This window comes from Euleptes europaea, chromosome 1 (assembly GCF_029931775.1).
Source record: "Euleptes europaea isolate rEulEur1 chromosome 1, rEulEur1.hap1, whole genome shotgun sequence".
Lineage (NCBI taxonomy): Eukaryota > Metazoa > Chordata > Lepidosauria > Squamata > Sphaerodactylidae > Euleptes > Euleptes europaea.
The window spans coordinates 165,624,497-165,646,470 of NC_079312.1; the positions used below are offsets into that span (position 1 = coordinate 165,624,497).

The 21,974-nt window shown below is 47.8% G+C and overlaps 1 protein-coding gene across 1 annotated transcript in view; it reads right to left on the reverse strand.

The window, feature by feature from the left end:
* Positions 1 to 469: 469 nt before the first annotated feature.
* The window catches only part of CBX5 (chromobox 5), a 58,370-nt gene continuing 36,865 nt past the window's right edge, over positions 470 to 21,974 (reverse strand). Inside the window, exons 4-5 of the mRNA XM_056854572.1 lie at positions 5,681 to 5,778; positions 470 to 769 (exon numbers count right to left, since the gene is read on the reverse strand). Coding sequence (XP_056710550.1) covers positions 619 to 769; positions 5,681 to 5,778 — 249 coding nt within the window. The 3' untranslated portion in view covers positions 470 to 618. The remainder of the gene's footprint in view (positions 770 to 5,680; positions 5,779 to 21,974) is intronic.

The window sequence follows — 21,974 nt, forward strand, 5'->3', positions numbered from 1 at the left end:
AAGGGATGGGGGGTTGGTGCAAGTGAAGCTGGCATTGGGGTGAGAACTGCAATCCAGCCTTCTGGATTTCAACTCAGCAAGATGTCAGCTTGTTCTTAAGCCATTCATAAGGCAGCCCCAAGGAGACCTGCCTTGACTAATGGGGTGGGTGAAAGGTTTTTTTGGAAGGGGGGATAATCTCAGGATCCAAACGTCGTACGGAGTCAGGGGGTGTCTTTCCCCAATACAGGTAGCTCTCGTCACTTTTATAGCCCTCTCTTAGAGCAACAGTATGGAATGACCCGCAATGAAAAAACATGCTGCAGGAGTTAACCACCAGGCAGGAAAAAAAGGATCTGCAGGCTCTAAAGAGGGCTTTCAAAGTGAGAACCGGGTTTTGGATTGCGACATGATGGGAGGGAGGAACACACACACGCGCGCACACACAGCATGTCGATCTCTTGGAGCAAAAAACGAACGCGACAACACCATTTATGTTATGACTAAACCAACCAATATCTACGTTTCGCCTGCGGAGCACAGTAATAAGCACATTTTCATGGATGCGTTTGGGCTGAGGGGGAAGAGAGGGGGGTGGAATATGTACAACTATGGATGGACAGAAGATCCCCGGTCACTTTAGCTCTTCACCGCCTCCCGCTCTTTGTTCTCGGCGTCTTCCGGGTACGCGTGCCAGGTCAATCTCTCTTCATAAAACGCTATCACGATCTGAGGGCACTTCACATTGGCTTCTTTGGCAAGGACCAGGTCAGCCTCATCCGTGTCTTTCCTGGATAAAGTGAGCAAGAACAAAAGAACCGTCTGTTAGCGTTATTGAGCAGCGGCATCTCACCCCGACAGCATGGGGCGTGCGGAGAAATGACGACACCATGGGCTAATTTGCACCCCACGGGACTTTGAATTAGGGCGGCGAGCTTTACGTGGTAGATCAAAATGTTAGCTGATTGACTTGCAGAGACCAGTTTTGATCAGCGCGATGGAGGAGGAAGAGGAAGAAGAGGAGGAAGAAGAGTAAGAAGAGTTGGTTTTTATATGTCGACTTTCTCTACCACTTAAGGAAGACTCAAACCAGCTTACAATCACCTTCCCTCCCACTCCCCGCAACAGACACCCTTTGAGGTAGGTGGGGCTGAGAGCTCTAAGAGAACTGTGACTAGCCCAAGGTCACCCAGCTGGCTTCATGTGTAGGAGTGGGGAAACAAATCCAGTTCACCAGATTAGTGTCCGCCGCTCATGTGGAGGAGTGGAGAATCAAAGCCAGTTCTCCAGATCAGAGTCCACCACGCCAAACCACTGCTCTTAATCACTACACCATGCCAGTGTAGCTTGTCGATATTTAAGGCTACTTAGGTTTCGGTGTATGAGGGTTACTGTATCAGGAAAAGAAAGTATAAAAAGTAGCCTTTCCTCCTAAGAGTGAGTAGAAGCATTTGGTTATTAAATGGCTTCTGGTCCAGGGACACTTATGCTTTAATAATTATGGTATCCAAGACTCCCCGGGCTTGGTTGCTTATTAAATTATCTTACATTTCCACCAATATCAAATCAATTAACTGGTCAAAAGTTGAATGATTAATCAATCGATTTTTAACTGATGGATAGCTGCAGGTACACTAGTACCACCCTGATCAGCAATTACTCATCCTGGAATTGGGGGGACATACTGTGACAAGGGGGCTAGGTGCAATAATCCCCTCTAAAACTGCCTGCCAGCAGCGTTGGTTTTAGGGTGGACGTTTTTGCCAGACTAGCTCTTTCCCGGCCTCTCGTTCTCCACTGGGCTAGCAACCTTGGGGTCAGGTCGTTAGCTCTCCGGAGACCTGATCTGGCTCCTGGGCCTCCCAAGATGCCCAGTCCTACATTCACGGGGTCCTGATTGCACTTCTCATACAAAAAGGAACACACTACACACATACACACCCTGACTGGTGAAGCGCAAGCAAGCACCCCTCCGCACAGCTCCTCTCCATCTCTAAAATGGAGTCTCGGGATTAGGATGAACTGCAAGAGGGAGGGGCTCTCTGCTCTTCTCCTCCCATCGAAGATCAGGAAAAATGGGGGGGGGGAGAGAGCACAAAGAAGCATCTCCCACACAGCCTTCCCAGGAGCCCTGGGATTTCCGGAGAGATGGGAGAGGGGAGACACTCCACGTTCCTTCATTCTTTGTGCAGAGAGAGCTCCGAGGGAAATTGCCTTGCTCTCTGACAGCACAGGTTTTGGGCCCCTGCCAAGTGTCCACTTTATAACCGATCGCAGAGCTACTTGTAAAGTGTGGCTCTACAGGACTTGCACGGCCTTCCTTACTCGGTCACCTGCTTTAAAAAGTGGCCGGTGCCATATAAACAGGCCCAGCGGTTACAATGCTGGCTATTTCCTCCCCTTCCCCCGTGCCACGTTCTTCTGAAAGGTTGGGGGGGGCTGTTCATTTCTCTAGCAGAACCACATTTTAAGACGTACTTTAAATCTTAAGGTGAGCTGCAAATACCCACAAACAGCGGATCGAGAAATCACGCTGAGATAGGCACAAGTGCAAAGAAAATCCAGCCTTACAACCAGACCCCCTTTTTCTGTTACAAAAAAGAGGGGTGACCAAAAATAAGAGGAGGTTAAAAATGGGTGTGATGGCAAACCAGCTCAGCCAGCGCGGCACAAAGAGAACAGAGACAGACATCCAGGCTAAGTCCCACCTCCACACACCTTCCCCCTGCTTCAGGTGTACTTCTACTGATATTAACATCGCACCTAAAAAACACCCCAAAGCCCTCTGCTGATCCTACTAATGAAGACAAGCCGTTGGCTACCTCTTCGGTTCTGTCTGTGTGTCCTACACAGTGGAGACCAATCCACCCATCTAACTACTTCCCCTTGATTGAAGAATGATACACTCCTTCTATCTGGGATGGCTGTCCTCTTCCACTGAGCGCGCAGCTTTGGGAAGGATGCGCACGGATCGCTGAGGGAGGTAGGGGACACCCGCCCAGCCAGCCAGATCAGCCGAATCAACCCTGGCGATCAATGGAGTGACAGATGTTGCAGCCAGATCACCCTCACATCCAGATAGGAATGTACCGTTCTTTGGTCAAAAAGGTAAAGGTCCCCTGTGCAAGCACTGGGTCATTCCTGACCCATGGGGTGATGTCACATCCCAACGTTTATTAGGCAGACTTTGTTTGCGGGGTGGTTTGCCAGTGCCTTCCCCAGTCATCTTCCCTTTACTGCCAGCAAGCTGGATACTCATTTTACCAACCTCGGAAGGTAGGAAGGCTGAGTCAATCTTGAGCCGGCTACCTGAAACCAACTTCCGTCAGGATCTAACTCAGGTCGTGAGCAGAGCTTTCGATTGCAGTACTGCCGCTTACCACCCTGCGCCACGGGGCTCCTCTTCAGTCAAGGGTATACACAATAGCTAGGCTCCCCTGCTAGAACCTCCAAACAAACTCAAGGTCCATTTGTGGGCGAACTACCTACCCCTATAGCCCCTACCACAAAACGTGACCCACCCCACAGTAATAACAGATAGCAGCTACCCCGCAACACACCAGGGCATCAAACGTTAATTGGCACAGTCAATTAACAGCCCCCTCCGCACATGCGATTAATGAGACCCTGCCACAAGTAAGGCTTCTGGAGTAAGAACTCAACCATGGCTTGCCACTCTGCAGACCTCATGCTTGCTGGCTCCATCCTGAACAACGGAAACCTTATAAACGGATTTACCCCCCTTCCATGTTTATATCCAACATTAGCAGACCGCTGTTGCTTTCCAGGGTGAAATTTTATTTGCACTCATTACTACAACAGGCAATGGATGCTGATAGTGCTGATTGAAAAATCAGCACAAATAAATCCTTTAAGCCAGGATGGCTAGATGAGTTTAAGCCATGAGGGCTTGGGCATATTGGAAAATATTCCGTATTCCTACAACTAATGGAAAAATAAACTATTTAAAAGGCGGCTCTTCCTTCCACCAAGGCAAGCCATCGTTCGTTAAATGGCAGGCAATTGTCCTTTTGTCTGGGATCCTCAAAATTTTAAGTGATTTGGTTTAAAAAGCCAGAAAAGTCATATATTTTATAAACGGATGATGTGTGTTGCCAGCTGCAAAGGTAAGATTAAAAAGGTGACGCAACACGTGATGCAGACAAATCAAAAACGAGCGCAAACTTTCCAATCTTTCTGCGGTGGGGTTATTTCCCAGCCCCCCCCCCCCCAATATCTAGGAAGGAAATAAATTATTTTGAAGTGGTTAATTTACTCAGGCTCATTGTGGCCAAAAGGACAGTAAACCTACAAGCCCTGGGTTCAGATCCTCTCAGTCTCGGACATGCTGCATATTCCTGGCCTCAGTTCCCATCTGTGAAATGACAACAGCGGCTTGCCCCTTCAGAATTTTCAATGCGATCTGTGGTAATATGGTGAAGAACCCTGCATGCTCAAAATATATTTTTGAATCATCATTGCAACTTGCAGAGCACTGGTTTTAGTGAATCAGTCAGTCAGTTTATTACAGCGATTGCCAGCAAAAGAAAACAAATATACATTATATACATTATAAATACAAAATAAGCAATTACTAAAAACCCAGATAAAATATTTTCTCCCTAAGAGCACTGGTTTTATGGAGCAGGTTCCCTGCCCTTCTGCATCCAGGATAGATGGAAACGGCAGGCCGGTTTCTGGAGAGACAATCAATCATTGCACAAACCCGTCCTCCCTCTGATGCATCACCTGGGACCAGGCCTCTTACGCACAGCCTTTTTTTAAACAGCAATCGCAGCACAGGTGAGACACCACAAAGGAAGTTCGCTCCAGGCTGAGACCACGTGCACGACAGTGCATTTTGAGGGGCCAAAATGTGCCAGAAAGCACACCTCGTGCTGTTCATTGATTACCCGTGGCGTTTGGTTGCACAGCGAATGAGTGGGGGTGGCGTGGAGCATCCTCGTGTCCCTGCATTTCCCCCCCTTCCCCCAAAGAGCTGTGCGCAGCTGGGTCCCCTCCCCCCACGCCGCACTGCAAAGCGGCCCCATCCATCTCAGCCCAGCCAGTGTCGGAGAAAGCGAAGCAAGACAAGAGGCTTATTCTCTGCTGCATTGCCACAGGGAACTCTCCCCCCCTCCCCCAGCAAGGAAACCTGGTGGAGCAGGGCGGGCGGGGGGCGGGGGAGGAAGAAGAGATTGGGGAAGCACAGGCAAACTCCCTTGAACACAGCTGTGCTATAACCTCTGCCAGGCAGATAAGCTCAGGATCCTTTGTCTCAGTGGGGGAGGGGCAGCCACTGCATATGTAGCGCGCACACGGCTGCCCGCTGGGAGAGGCTTCCCGCCGAGATAAGCCCAGAAGCAAAAACAAGAGACAAGTCAAAAACCTTTCCAGAAGGATTTCCTGCGCTTTCTCACCATTTGGGGGCATGGAGAAGGGGGGATTTGGGAGACGGGCAAGGAAGCCACGCATAAGGCGCCAGCTCCTCGTGAACTGTATTTACCGAGCAGAGGTTGGACACCCACTCCGGGGAGAGAACAAAGCCGCAGGCACCGAAAGAATGAACGGCCCCTGGCCCGTTTTTTTGCCCAGCCATCTCACCCGACACCGTGGTCCGTTCTCCGGCTGTTCCGAGGAGCAGACAGTCGAAAAATAAAAACAGCCATTAAAAAAAATTAAAAAGTGTAAGCGCACTCACCATTTCATGAGGAACATTAAATCGCCACAGGAGTCTGTGGCTCCGATGATCTTTTCCGGCTCCAATCCTCTTTCAAAGCCCCTGGCGATATCGGTGCTCTGGGAGAGAGACAGAGAGAGAAAAAGAAAGAGTTAAGAAATCCTTCCTGCCTCCTGTTCCCTCGGCCATTTGTCCCTCTCCCTCAACCATGAAGCATGGGGGCTTCAAAGGGCGCGAGAACCCAGGTGATAAACAGATGCTGTACATGGCTTAATGCTAATTAACAGATGGGGAGGGACAGAAGAGGCCTTAATATTTTTGGTTCTATTCCCCATCCCCCAAAAACCTCTTCTTTATTAAACGTTGGAGGGAGAGGAAGCAGCAAGAGGAAGAAAAAGAAATCTTTTTTTAAAAAACAAAATCACATCTATGAGTCGCCATTTAGGGGGCTAGACAGGCGTCAACGGGCAGACCAAGGGAATTAAGTCATCTTGCCTTTGCGGCTGCGGCAGCAGCAGCAGCCATTCGTTCTTTCCACAGCTCCCCATCCCTGCTACGCCTCCCCCGCTCCAGAGCGCACCACCTCTACGGGCTCACGCGGTCCTCGAGGTCTTTGTGCCGGTGTGCCGTCAATGGGTGTGTCCCATTCATGCGTTGGTTGGGGGGTGGGGAGGCCTTTTTTTTTTTTTGTATTTGCGACCGAGAGCTCAAACCGCCGGGGCCCCAGACAAGGGTCGGTCAGCTCCCTCCGCACGTACCATCTGAAGGCTGGCAACAGCTTTCAGGCGCCGCAAGCCTGGAGCGAGCGCGCGTCCTCCCTGCTTTGCTGCAGGAGAAGCAGCAGCAGCACGCTATTCTGCTGGAGACCCACACATTTGTTGCTTACACATACTCTGACTAGCAGATGCGGCTATGCGGACCGAGCGGTTAACAAAAGACAGAGAGAGACAGACTGAGAGAGACACAGACAGAGAGCTTGGCTTTTTTGGAGGCACTAAAACCGACTGCCAAATGAAGAGGTAGAAGGGGGGGGGAAAGGGGGGAATATATATTTAGCCAAGGATAAACTAGGAGAACACAAGTCTGCAGCAGAACTGAGCTAGCTGGCTCAGTGACGGGGGGGGGGGGGGGGGATCCAGTGGGAATTAGTGAATTCACAAATCATGTAACACGATACAAAAGAAAGTCAGGACAATACTTTACTTTGCTCTTGCGTTTCTTAACGTCCAACCCAAACTCCTAGTTGAAGGTGGCTCAGGCTTAGCTTCACCTCTGGCTTGAACCAAAAATATTTTTCAATGAATGCATAAAACGGCCAGAATGAGCAGCACCTCTGGACCACTTCCTAAGTTACAATTTCCCACAAAGTGATAATTGGGGAAAACAGTAAGATATGAAAAAGTTGTACGGCCATATTTAGTCCACCCAAAATCCCCGCCCCCCCCAAAAAACACCCCAAGAACAAAATCCATGTATTATCTTATAGTGGAACAACCAAATTAGCACACTTCACATTGCTTTGTGCTAATCTGATTGGTCCAATAAAAGGTCTCACATGGATTTTGATCTTTTTCATAAGATATGAAGTAAGTGGCCCTTGGTTCTGAAAACTTACTGGCTGAGTGCAGCCGCTTTATTCGGTGAGATTTATTAAGTTCAGGAGGGGTGGTGGGCATTTTAAATGTTTCCCTCCCAGAAGTTCTCATGGCGGGTAAGTATAACATACAAAGATCTATAGCTATTGTTTCCTTTCAGACTATTAGAACAGGATAACAGTGTTTTAAAGCAAAGATTTGTTGCATAAAAGAGATTTCGGAGATATAGTGCAATAATGGAATTATGGGCTAGCCAAAAATACTAGCTATCTTTTTGAAATATTACGTCTTCAGCAACTGTTGTGTTTGTTGCTATTTCTAAAACTATCTCTCATGAGAATAAAATAGCAGCTTTCCAACCAATGTTTTGATTGAGAAATCTCTGTATCATGTCACAGCACCCAAGGAAATCCCCAAGCCCTCCTCCCTGCCCTTCATGCAAAAGTTTTTTTATAAAAGAAAATTTAAGAAGTAAAATCCAATACCAAGGAATCTGTCATAAAATTGAAAGACAAAAATTTGTCTATCAATAATTATAACTTGGAGAAAGCGAAGTGCTTGAGGTAGAAAGCCAAAAATGTTGTGGAACTCACAGGAAAGGGGAATCATAGAATCACAGAGTTGGAAGGGACCACCAGGGTCATCTAGTCCAACCCCCTGTACAATGCAGGAAATTTAAAACTACCTCCCCCCCACACCCCCAGTGACCCCCATTACATGCCCAGAAGATGACCAAGATGCATTCCCTCTCATCATCTGATTAAGGTTATAGAATCAGCATTGCTGACAGATGGCCATCTAGCCTCTGCTTAAAAACCTCCAGGGAAGGAGAGCTTACCACCTCCCGAGGAAGCCTGTTCCACTGAGGAACCACTCTAATTGTTAGAAAATTCTTCCTAATGTCTAAAAGGTACAGGGAAGGTACAGGGAATGCACATGGAACCCTGGTTGAAAGTCTCTGGAACAAAGTGAGTTACTCAAGTAGTTACACAAATAACACGTCTCTCACATGTGTGAAAACCTGCACAGATCCCCTGTCTGCCATTCCCTATCCCCACCCCTCAACCAATCACAAAAGTCATTTCCCCCACATGGTAAGCCTCTTATTGTGAAAGACGGGTCTTGCTTGGGAAGAAATGGCAAAAGATGCTTTACATCACACCCTGTTTAAAGACGTTAAAAGTTTTTCCCTAAGGGCACAAGAAACACAAGAAACAGCTTACAGTTATCACAACCAACTAAACGTCATTCCCCCTTCCACTGGAATCAAAACGAACACTCATTCTCACTTTGCTCCACCTGCCCAGTAATTTATTTGAGGACAGTAGGGTTGAGTGTTTGTCTACTAAGTCTCCATCTTGCTGGAGAGAATTTCATACACTTCACAAGAGAAGGAGCCAATTCTCTGATACTTGGTTAGTATCAGATATTTAAAAATCTCCCTCACTTCCACCTCTTTGCTGTGTTTGAGCATACTGGATGCCAGAAGCAATGAACTGGTGATGAGTTTGTACGCTCCATGCAAAGAACTGCTCCTTTCCCCCACCCCTGCATACGCAAAATGTAGGATGCTCCAAATCCAACGCAGGCATGGAAACCATGAACAATGTGTGCATAGCCACCTAAGAGGGCAAGGCAGATAATGAACTACCTTAGACTCAGTATGGATCATGAGACAGGAGCGCATGCATGCGTGAGACAGGGAAAGTTGGGGTGCAGAGCAACCTTCCCCTACAGAGTCCCCTCTCCCAACCTACCCCCTGCTGTTCATGCTCACCTACCAACTGGCAGAAAGTAGCCCACCTCAGAAGCTGTACTGTGTGCCGAAGTGAGTGGATTTTCTTATGGAGGTGAGTGGAAGTTAAAGTACCCTCTTCCTCTGCCTGCCTGACAAGCATTCAGGAAGGTAAAATTGTAGCTTCCCATAAGAGAATAAGCAGATTAATCTTGGGGTCCACAGTTTCTCAAACGCTGATGAAGGCTGACCCTAATGAGATGCAAATAACTCAGCACAAGTCGAAGCTCCTTTCCTGACCCCTGCCAAGCACAATCAGCACACTGCTTTCCCCACACTGCAGATGCTGCACATGCTGTATAGTATACCGCTCATTGCAGCCTTGGCCTGAGATGCCGAGTCCCTTAGAAGACAAATGTGCATCTGCTCATAGACCTTTTGCTTCCCTGTGTTCTTCTCCCTTAACACAGCCCTACAGGCTCGTATGTAACCTCCGGAAAATGAAGAATGCAATCTCTGCACCAGGTACGGCCAACAAGAACACACGCAGGGGAAAACCGGGTAATTTTGTTGCCCGATCTAGCATGGTTTTATCACGCCCTTCCTCCACATGTGGAACACATGGTTCTCCCTTACCATTTTGTCCTCACAATAAACCCATGAGGCAACACTAGGCTGTGTGTGTGTGACAGGCTCAAGGTCACACAACAAGCTCCGTGGTAAAGTTGGCATCTGAATCAAAGTCTCCCAGATCCTAGTCCAAAGTTAACCACTACACCACACTGCCTATACAATGTATAGTTTCATTATCGTGGAACACAGAAAGACTGGCTGTGACATCTTGCAACTGGCATTTATACCTTTCTATTGTAGCTTGCTTTTAGTGGCTGAGCCAAGCTGGTATAGGGTTGTGGTCGGAAATCTCTCCCCCCCGCCCCACTAATATACATTTATTTATAACCTTTTATGTATATCTATGTTTTACCTGTCACCAACCCCAAACCTATAGGTAGGAGCATCTCAGCATTTCCCTTTCCTTTAATCACAGTTGGTTATTATTTATCACCCTCATTGGTATTACTACCCTTCCTTCAAGTATCTCAAAGCAATATATAAAAAGTGACACACACCCCAGTTACTATCGCAGTAAGTCTATGAGGCATATTGGACCTGGCAGCACACCCAAGACTACCCTGTGAGCTTCATGGCTGAGCAGAAAACGTGAACCCTGGTACTCCTGTGGTTCAGTGGTAGTACACCTGCTTGGCATGCAGAAGGCCCCAGGTTCAATCAGCAGCAGCGCCGGTCAGAAGAATCAGGTAATAGGTTTTGTGAAATACCTCTGCCTGAGACCTTGGAAAGCCGCTGCCGGTCAGAGCAGACAACACTAACCTTGTTGGACAAACTGTCTGACTCAGTGTAATGCAGCTTCACACGTTCGTACAAGTACTCCCATCCACAACACCATAGCTGCTTACCATCTTGGCCTGCAGGCTGCCAGCTCCTCAATTCCAACTGCAGAGCTTGAGCTCCGCCCCCCTCCTCAATTCCACCTGCAGAGCTGCAGCTCCGCCCCCTGCCTAGGGGTTGACAGGAAAACCTGGCCAGGGAAGGGAGAGGCTGCTGACCATTGAGGCCTGCAGGTTGCCCTCTCCTCATTCCACCTGCAGAGCTGCAGCTCCGCTCCCTACCTAGAGTTGACAGAAAAACCTGGAGGCTGCTGACCACTTAAGCCTGCAGATTCCCTCCCCCCCCCCCCCCCATCCACCTGTAGAGCTGCAGCTCTGGCCCCTGCCTAGAGTTGATAGAAAGACCTGGACAGGGAAGGAAGAGGCTGCCCCTATTGTTTCCCCCTATTCTTTATTTTTGTATTTCATCACTGATTTCTGTCTCTGTAGGCGGTTTCTTGCTGGTACAGTATTTCCCCCCTTTTCACCAATTTTTTTCTCCAATTTTGAATTTTGTAGTTATAGGGGTGTGCGCAAGATATGCTTTGATATATTAGATTTTTAAATCATATTACTCATCTTAGATTTTTGATCCCTTTATCGTTTGTGAGCCGCTCTTAGTACTTGTTTAAGGAGAAATGCAGCATATAACTATGCTAAATAAATATTGTGCCTAGATCTGGGCGGCAAGGATGCCCTGCCAATTAAAGTCTCTTATCTCCCTTTTCTTTGTTCATTCTGTGAAAAGCTCACTGAAATTGCTCAAGAGTGCCTCTTCCAGAACCAGTACAGAAATGATACTTCATCCATGGTAAAACGTCAGGTCCAAATTGCCTAACCACAGTTTGTGATCCTCAGCAAACAAGAATGTGAAGCCACGATTAATCTTCTTATTCCTCAGTCAGGCAAAGGCAACACAGGTTGTGCCCTTCAGAGAAAGGACATTTGTATTAGCAAGCACAGCAATATTTAAGAAGAAGAGTTGGTTTTTATATGCCGACTTTCTCTACCACTTAAGGAAGAATCAAACTGGCTTACAATCCCCTTCCCCTCCTCACAACGGACACCCTGAGAGGTAGGTGGGGCTGAGAGAGCTCTAAGAGAGCCGCGACCAGCCCAAGATCACCCAGCTGTCTTCATGTGGAGCAGTAGGGAAACAAATCCAGTTCACCAGATTAGCCTTCACCACTCATGTGGAGGAGTGGGGAATCAAGCCCAATTCTCCAGATCAGACTCCACAGCTCCAAACCACCGCTCTTATCCACTACACCACGCTGACTGTTGTGCCGCAGGGGTGCATGAGCAAAAGGGAAAGAAAAAAACCTGTGAGAAATAAGAACAAGGACAATATTAATCTAACCCAGGGGTCCCCAACGTGAGTGCCCACCAACACCTTTTCTGGCACCCAAGTGTTTTTAGGAAGTCGGGATCGGGTAGGACTTTTGCCCAGCCAGGCTTCTGATTGGCTGAGCGGATTTTTAAAAATGTTGCTTTGGTAGAAACTGCCACTGGAGTACAAGGATCTGCGCTATGTTACTGAAGTTAAGCTGTGGCAGCCATTTTGTGGCTGGTTCCACTTCCTGCGGCAGCCATTTTGTTGCTGCGCCCAGCAGGCCATGTCAGAATTCCAAATGTGCTCGCAGCCTCAAAAAAGTTGAGAACCCCGATCTAACTAGATACAATTAAGAAACTAAAGAATGCTAGAGCTGATGGAGATGCTCTGGGTGGGGGGACGGGACCCTGAACAGAGTTGCTGTTAACGCAAAAGTACACAAGAATACATGAAGCTGCCTTATAATGTATCAGACCCTTGGTCCATCAAAGTCAGTACTGCCTACTCAGACCGGCAGCGCCTCTCCAGGGTCTCAGGCTAGAGGTCTTTCACATCACCTACAGCCTGGTCCTTTTAACTGGATCGAACCTGGGACCTTCTGCATGCAAAGCAGAAGCTCTTCCACCGAACCACAGCCCCTCCCCGATACACAGAGAGAACTGAGCAGGAAGATGCTTTCCATTGCCCTTCAAGGCATGCACAGAGAGGCAGAACTCTCCCTCAGCATTGAGGAACTGAGCATCATCTGATTCTGAAGGGCTGAACTTTATACGTGGAACTAGCTCAACAAAGAGCTAGTGTGGTGTAGTGGATAAGGTGCCAGTATAGGACCTGGGAAACCCAGGTTCAAATCCCCACTCGCGCCATGGAAGCTTGCTGGGTGGCCTTGGGACAGTCACACACATACACAGCCATGACCATGACCAGTATTTGGATGGGAGACTCCCAAGGAATACCAAGGTCATGACGCGGAGGTAGGCAATGCCTCCCCTTTTGGGAAGGGGTCATGGCTCAGTGGTAGAGCACCTGCTTGGCAGGTGCCGGTCTGAGTAGCCAATACTGACTTTGATGGACCAAGGGTCTGATTCAGTATAAGGCAGCTTCATGTGTTCAATGGCAATCTACTTCCCAACATCTCTTGCCTTGAATACCCTACAGGGTTGCCATAAGTCAGATGTGACTTGAAAGCAAAAAAAAAAAAAAAAAAAAAGCTCAAAAGGCCACTACAGCATAGAGACAGGAGTCCATTTGTCCGAGGACTAAGGGCCACTGGATTGCAGCTGCACACTCAGCCCAACCAACATCACAAGGCTGTTACATACATACATACATACATACATACATACATACATACATACATTCCTCCAGAGTCCACCGCTCCAAACCACCATTCTTAACCACTACACCATGCTGGCTCTCTGAGATGCAGGCCCCATGTATGGGACAGAAGTCAATATGGCTCTTTTGGTCGATAGGAATTGTGAACGTGGCTCTCGGCCCCACCTACCTCACAGGGTGTCTGTTGTGGGGAGGGGAAGGAAAGGTGACTGTAAAATGAAATGACAGGGTCAGTATAGCAAAACGTGAACCATACCCTCCCTGGAAAGGAATGTTTGCAGGGTCTCTGAAGAAGATCAAGATAAGCCATTTACATTTCTATGCCCTGCCAAATACTGTCAGTCCATTCAGGACTGTCCTGCCTCCAGCCAAGCCCCTCAGTGACTCACCTTCCAGACCCCACCTTAATCCCCAAGTCTACCACTCCATGCTCTACACCAGTGGTTCCCAAACGTTTCGGACCACGGCCCCCTTGGTTCCACAAACTCAACCCCAGCGCCCCCTACCCTATCCAACAACACAGTTGAAGGGGCCCACCTCTAGTGCCCCTTGCTGCACCCTTTGCCTCTTAGTGCCCCGTAGGTAATCCCACTGCTCCCCAGGGGGTGGTACTGCCCACTTTGGGAACCACTGCTCTACATTTAACAGAGATTCAGGCTGTGGGAGGTACTCCCCCCTACACCCCACTAGAGCTGACTCCATGATATTAGGTGAGATGAACCACAATGGGGAATCATAGAGTTGGAAGGGACTTCCAGGGTCATCTAGTCCAACCCCCTGCACAATGAAGGAAATTCACAATTACCTCCCCCCCACATCCCCAGTGACCCCTACTCCATGCCCAGAAGATGGCCAAAAACAACAACAACAACAACAACAACAACATCCCTGGCCAATCTGGCCTGAAGGAAAATTGCTTCCTGACCCCAAAGTGGCGATCAGCACTACCCTGGGCATGCAAGAAAGGGCCAGGAGAGCCAAACACTGATGTAAACCTTCCTGCCCTCTCTCTCATTACCTGCCAAAGGTCATAGAATCAGCATTGCTGACAGATGGTCATCGAGCTTTAAAACCTCCAGAGAAGGAGAGGTTTTACAGCAAGAGGAAAGGGAAGGTATTCTGAACACAAAAATTTTAGGTAAGGGTATAGTTCAGCCTCAAGTTTCAGAAACCCAACACACTGCACAACTGCTGGCGAATGTACAAGTGCACCAGAAGCAAACCTGCTTTTGCTGGAGTTCAGTGGGGAGGGGGTGAGAGAACAGTGGGAAGACGCAGCAACACCAGCCAGAAGGATGAGATAGCCAATGATGTTGCCGAGCGCGTCCCTGTGCCTTTAACAAATGCCTGGATTTTTAAGCAGGTTGCTTTCTTCCAGCTGGGTCAACAGCAGCACAGCTGGCCAAACTGTCGGCTGTCGAAAAGATGGTTCAGTGATAGGGAGGAAAGGGAGAAAAACCACATTCCCTCTTCTAGAAAGCACAGCTGCCTTCATTTAGGAACTGGACAGGAAGCCTGGTTGCGGCTTGCACAATATTCCAGAACTGAAGCACCGCTACAAATGCAGGGATATGGCCACAGGTGGTACTCTTCAAAGGGAACTTATCAGAAGAACTGTTTCTCTAATCCTAGAAATGAATCCAAACTCCTCCTGAAAGGAAGCACATTCTGAAAGGAAGCACATTAGGGCTATGGCTCAGTGGTAGAGCATCTGCTTGGCATGCAGAAGGTCCCAGGTTCAATCCCAGGCATCTCCAATTAAAGGGACTGGGCAAGTAGGTGATGTGAAAGACCCCTGCCTGAGACCCCGGAGAGCCGCTGCCAGTCTGAGTAGACAATTCTGTCTTCGATGAACCAAGGGTCTGATTCAGTGTAAGGCAGCTTCATGTGTTGTGTGAAGGAAAAGTGGGAGGGGGGCCTCAGAGCTGAGGCATATGTAATTCTAAATGTCATTGCTCAAGTGGCTGTCTCTGAGGTTAGGGGAGTTTAAAAACGCAGAAATTGAGGTAAATCTGGAGGTGAGCATCAGTAGTTCCAGAGACTGACATGTGAACTGGCAGTGGGGGAAAGATAGCAAGAGATTCAAACTAGTCAAAAGGTTGCCGAGAAGTGATGTGCTGAACCCTGAGGCGCAACCAGCCTGACAGCCAGCCCAGGCTAGAAGCCATTACAGGATCAAGAGCTTCAAGTACTTAAGGAAGTCAGAGCCGTGCTGTAGTAACAAGATTTGCTGCCTGCTTGAGGGCAGCAGGGCAGCCGCTCCCTCAGAACTGGGCTGGACAGCTAACTCGGGGCCTATTTCCCCTCCCCATTCTTTCCGCAGCAACACCATCATGGCAGCTGGTCCACCCGAGAGGGGCAAGCGGCTGACAATGCCCGAAAAGCTGGTAGGATCTAACCTCATTTGCACAAAAGCTCATAAAGATGGCAACAGGCGGGCAACAAAGATGGTGAGGGGTCTGGAGACCATATGAGGAAAGGCTGAAGGAGCTGGGTATGTTTAGCCTGAAGAGGAGAAGACTGAGAGGGGATGTGATAACTATCTTCGAGTACTTGAAGGGCTGTCATACAGAGGATGGTGCCGAGCTGTTTTCTGTTGCCCCAGAAGGTCGGACCAGAACCAACGGGTTGAAATTAAATCAAAAGTGTTTCCGTCTAGACATTAGGAAGAATTTTCTAACAGTTAGAGTGGTTCCTCAGTGGAACAGGCTTCCTCGGGAGGTGGTAAGCTCTCCTTCTAGGGAGGTTTTTAAGAAGAGGTTAGATGGCCATCTGTCAGCATGCTGATTCTATGACCTTCAGCAGATGATGAGAGGGCGGGCAACTTGGCTATCTTTTGGGTGTGGAGTAGGGGTCACTGGGGGTGTGTGTGGGGGGGGAGGTAGTTGTGAATTTCCTGCACTGTGAAGGGGGTTGGACTAGATGACTTTGGTGAGCCCTTCCAACTCTATGATTCTAAGACATGAGCCTGCTTGGCAAGTTAAACTGACTGTAGATTTCAAATTTTCACCACACTTAAGATTCTCAACCACAGCTTCTGCCAAACACGGTTAAATATAATGCCTGCAGTAGGCCCTAATGGACAAGCCCAGACCAACCTGAGGCACCAGCTCCATGGGGAATTATGCCACGTAAAAATGCTCTATGAGAAGACAGGATGCTTCAACAGCAACCAAACCACTTATTTTCACAGTGGACAGTTTTACCTCCAAAACTTTAAGGAGAATACATAATGGGTTATAAAACTGTAATCCAAACGCACTAAGGATAACCTGCTGGATATGAAATATATGACCTTATTACCCCTTATGATTTCATTAAGGGCCGACAGTAGCGGTGCAGGTTTGAATCTCTAGTGACTTAGCCATAATTTTGTACAGACACAGCTGTAAAGGGCAGGGCATTTCTTCAAATAAGGTTATAAAAAAATAACGAACACATAGAACTGCAGGAGATTTTTCTCCTCCAGGAAAGGAAAGACAAGACATAAAATGCCACTCAACAGATCCTCATTTATACAGAATTTCATATGTTCACATTCCCCCATAAAGATCTGTTTTAATAACCCATGTTCTCATACCTCCTCATACATTAGCCAGTGAATGTGGCAAATTTTAAAGTAAAGGGGGCAAATCTTAAGCAAGGTGATACATTTGACCTTCATAGTATTTTGCAACATCCATAAACTGTGTTGCCAAGAGCCACAGGGAAACCAGTTTGTCACTATGTGAATAATTCTGGGGAATCCTTGGGTTTGTGTGCGCCTTTCCTCTCTGTTCTCAGCAAGCTACTGAATTAGTTCTACTTTTGAGGCAGACCACAGCTTGCGATTATGTTGGGACCAAACTGCTATTTGCCCTCCCTCCCTGGTTGTATTGTGTGTGTTTTTCTTATACATGTTATTGAATTGTTTAATGATTTTAAGATGCTTCTAATGTTCTAAGGCTGTCAAAGATAGGACACTTTGGAGGACTTTCATTCATAGGGTTGCCATGAGTCAGAAGCGACTTGACAGCACTTCACACACACACACACACACACACACAATGTTTTGTTGTTTGCCACCTTGTTTAAATAAACAAACGTTTGATTTGTATTGTATCCGAAAATCAGATTCTAAACCAATATTAAACCATGGCTTGGAATCTTGGTTTGAAGGCGCAAGCAATCGTTTGGTGGTTTGAAATGAACCGTAAACTATTACTGCCACAAAAGTGAAATAGTTCATTAATTAAATGGCAAAGATCCCCAAGGCTTGTTTATAAAGAGGCAAACCATGATTTACTAATAAGTAAGAACCTTGCCACTGACTCTAGTCAAAGCTCTGACCATGTTATATTCCTCCATTCACCATACCAACCTGTAATGGTGAAGGTCCCCTGTGTAAGCACCGGGTCATTCCTGACCCATGGGGTGAACATAAGAAAGGCCCTGCTGGATCAGACCAAGGCCCACCAAGTCCAGCAGTCTGTTCACACAGTGGCCAACCAGGTGCCTCTAGGAAGCCACAAACAAGACGGCTGCAGCAGCACCATTCTGCCTGTGTTCCACCGCACCCAAAATAATAGGCATGCTCCTCTGATACTAGAGAGAAAGGTACATTGTTTACTCACCAAGAAGGTCCTTTCTGCTCTGAAGTAGAAGCGCATCTTGATCTTTGGGTGTTTCTCGCCCATTGCTAGGGGTAGGCAGGACTAAACTAACAACTTCCTGTCTCCTGGAGAGGAACACCTCCCCTTCCAGTTATTCTACAGCAAGCTCAAGAGACAGGGAAAGGCACTCACAAACAAGGAGTACAAACAACAATAAACTGAATGATAAACTCAGAACCATTCTATATGTATTGCTACAATATTATTAGGCCGATCGAATCCGTAGGCCAGTCTGGTGTGCTTCAGTCCACCCTTGTAAGATGATGTTGCCACCTCTGGGTGGGCAAGATGCCCTTCTACTTCAGAGCGGAAAGGACCTTCTTGGTGAGTAAACAATGTACCTTTCCCGCTCTGAAGGAAGGGCATCTTGATCTTTGGGATCTCCAAGAGCAATGAAATAACAGGTGGGAACTCAGTCCCCATCATCTTCCACCATGTGCTGTAAAATACGTCTGCTTCGGCGGATGCCATAGTATTGATTCGATAATGTCTAATGAAGGTAGTCACGTTGTACCAAGTAGCCGCTTTACAGATCTCTTCAGTCGAGGCTTGTTTGAAAAGTGCGGCTGATGTGGCTGTGCTTCGCAGTGAATGGGCTGTGATCTCATTCGGAACTTGGAGACCACTGGCTAGGTAGGCTTCTCTGATGCATTGTCTAATGGATGGGCTGATAGAATGTCGGGACATGCGAAGTCCCTTGTCGGGTGCAGAAATGGAGATAAACATAAATTCCATTCTCCTAATGGATTCAGTTCTAGATATACAAATATAAATAGCTCTACGCAGGTCCAAGGTGTGCCAACTCCGCTCTCTGGGAGTAGAAGGATTAGGACAAAAGGAAGGGAGGTGAAGTTCCTGAGACTGATGAAACCGGGAACCCACTTTGGGGGTGAACGAGGGATCAGTACGTAGCACGACTTTATCTTTGTGAAAGATACATAAGTCTTTGCGAATAGAGAGGGCACCCAATTCTGAAACCCTACTGGCAGAGGTTATGGCAACTTCATTCTTACTAATCGTAAGGGAACTTCTCTCATACGTTCGAAGGGACTTTGGGTTAGAGCAGAATTATGTATTATTGTTATGGTTAAGCTCAAGACCTTTAGTCAAAGGAGCTAGTAAATAAATGGAAAAAAATAAATGGAAAATGGTTAGAGCAGAAAGTACAGTGTTCAGTCCCCAGGTAGGGAAGCGGTGAGTCACCGGAGGGGTAGATTGAGCTACTCCTTTAATAAAAGCCTTAACCTGAGGGTGTGATGACAGAGGAATCCCATCAATATCTGGACAGACTGAGGCAATAGCAGACACTTGCTTTCGTAAGGTTGCCGCTCTAAGGCCTTGCTGCGCACCGTTCTGTAAAAAGTCCAGTAACTGAGGTAGCTTAAGAGAGATAGGGTTGATCGTCTTCCAGTGATACCACCTGGAGAAGGCTTTCCAGGTGTATTGATATATCCTTGTAGTAGAAGGACATCTGGCTTTAAGGATGGTCCCCACCACCTCCACTGAAAGCCCAAGGGCTAAGAGCCTTGCCCTTTCAACCTCCAAGCGGTCAATTGAAACCATCCAGGATCTGGATGAGAGATCCGAGGATGTCGGAATCTGCCAAGGTGCCCTGGTGGAGAGCTCCATGAGTGCCGGAAACCACGGCCGGCATGGCCAATTGGGAGCGATCAGGATGACTTCCACTCTCTCCGCCCTTATCTTCCTGATGACTTTCGGAAGGATAGGCAGTGATGGAAAGGCGTCTAGGAGACCTGGAGGCCACTGAGTCAGAAGAGCGTCCATTTGCTCTGCTTCTGGATGGTAGAACTGGGAGAAGAATCTTTCCACCTGACGATTCTGGACTGAGGCGAACAGATCCACCGTGAACATTCCAAACCAGCTGGTGATGGCTTGAAAGACCTGAGTATTCAGCATCCGTTCCCCTTCCTGGAGGGTCTGAAGGCTTAACCAATCTGCCTGAGTGTTGTGGATGTACATGTTCTGCCCTCAGAGACAAAAGGTGTTTTTCTGCCCAGATCATGATGGCTGACGAGTCCTGGTGCAGGCGAGAGGAGCGAGACCCACCCTGCTTGTTGATGTGGACCTTGGTCGCCACATTGTCGGTCCTGATTAGCACATGTTTGTTTCTGACAAGGTCGTGGAATTTGATGAGAGCTAGGCATACTGCCCTGAATTCGAGGAGATTGATGTGGAGAGATGTTTCTGACTGGCTCCATACGCCCTGAGCAAAGGAGTCTGCCACCGTGGCTCCCCATCCCTCGAGGCTGGCGTCTGTAAACACCTGGACTGGCTGTTCGTGTAGATACGGTTGTCCGACTGTTAAATTGTTGACTTTGGTCCACCATAAGAGGCTCGTCCTGGCCACCAGACTGAGGGAGAGGGTCTTGTCTATCTTGTGTGTTATGAACAGCTGGATGCAGCGCTGCTTGAAGTGGTTGGGAGTGGATGTGAGCCCAAGGAATCAGGCCTAGACATGATACCATGAGGCCTAGGAGCCTTGTCAGAGCCATCAGTCGATGTCGTAACGACTTTACTGTGGACTTGGCCACCGCCGCAATTTTGCAGGCCTTGTCTGTTCGGAGGAATATTGAATTGGTGGTGGAATCTGTGACCAGATGTAGGATCCTCTGTGACAAGCTTAGCAAGCTTTTGGCTTTGTTTATAAGAAAGCCGTGCGTTTCAAGTGTCGTGATGACTCGAGTGGTGTGCTGAAGTGCCAGGTTGTATGAGGGGGTGCATATGAGTAGGTCATCTAGGTAGGGATGTACTTGGATTCCTTCCTTCTGTAACATCGCCACAATAGCCACCATCACTTTGGAAAAAACTCGGGGGGCAGATGTCAACCCAAATGGTAGTGCCCTGACCTGAAAATGAAAGTTCACATAGTTGAATCTCAAAAAGCGCCGGTGGGACTGATGGATGGGGATATGCATATAAGCCTCTGTGAGATCTATGGATGTCATGAAGGTGTTTGGAAGCAGTGCCTCTATGATGGTTCGCAGTGTCTCCATGCAAAAATGTTTGGCCTGGACGAATCGATTGAGAAATATGAGATCCAGGATAGCCCTCCAGTCCCCATTCTTTTTGGGGACTGTGAAAAATATGGCGTAAACTCCCTGGAGATGTTCCTGAATAGGTACTTCCTCTATGGCCCCGATCCAGATCAAGTGAGAAATGGCTTCCATCGTTCTCTGATGTTTTACAGCACTGCGGTAGCATGGCGATGCGACAAAGCGATCTAGAGGCTTGTGATGAAATTCTATTAGATATCCCTGCTGAATTATTCGTAGTACACAGTCATCCGTCTGGGAGTGGCGCCACTGTGGAAGGAAAAGTTGTAACCTTCCCCCCACCATTGGATCCCTGGCGTCACTGCTTATTTCCTTTGAAGAATTTGTCAGGTTTGTCCACCCTAAAGGACTGTGGTTGTGAGGGGCAGTTGAATCTGTTGAAACGTCAAAAGGACCCTCTCTGAGGGCCCAGTGTGGGTGTCTCTGATCCTGCCTGAACCTAGATAAGGTATGGTAGGACGGAGTTCCTTTTAATGGGATTTAATGATCGCCTTATTTTTATCCTTAATTTCGGAGAGCATCTTATCTAGTCTCTCTCCAAATAACTTTCCACCCTTGTATGGGTGACCCATTAACATGGTCTTGGACCTGTACTCAGCCGACCATGGCCTTACCCATAGGGCCCTGCAAATGGCTGTATTGGAGGCGACCACTCTAGTAGCGAAGATCACTGCGTCCAAGGAGGCATCTGCCATAAAGGAGGACGCCTTTAGCACTCGAGACAGGCCCTCAGCTATTTTTTTATCTGCGGTGGGTAGAAGCTGAGTGAGCTTCTTTATCCAGGCATTTGAAGCCCTAGCCATCAGTGCTATTGTGGTATTGGCCTGAATAGACATTGCAGCTGCCTCCTGCACCTTTCTGGAAAGAAATGCCATTTTCATATTGAGCTGATCTTTAATAAAACCCACTCCATCCTCTACCAGGAAGTCAGAGGATTGAAGGGCAGAGATAGGAGCATCTACCACAGGCAATTCCAACATATCCATTGCATATGAGGCATTGCCAGAGAACTGTTTATTATGTAGGGGTTTGTCCCATTCAGCTCTAATAACTTTCTCAAAGTATTCTGGTAAGGGGACCTTAATAGTCTGGGCTATTGTGGGAAATATTCCTTGGAACCTTTACGTCTGGATTTAGGCT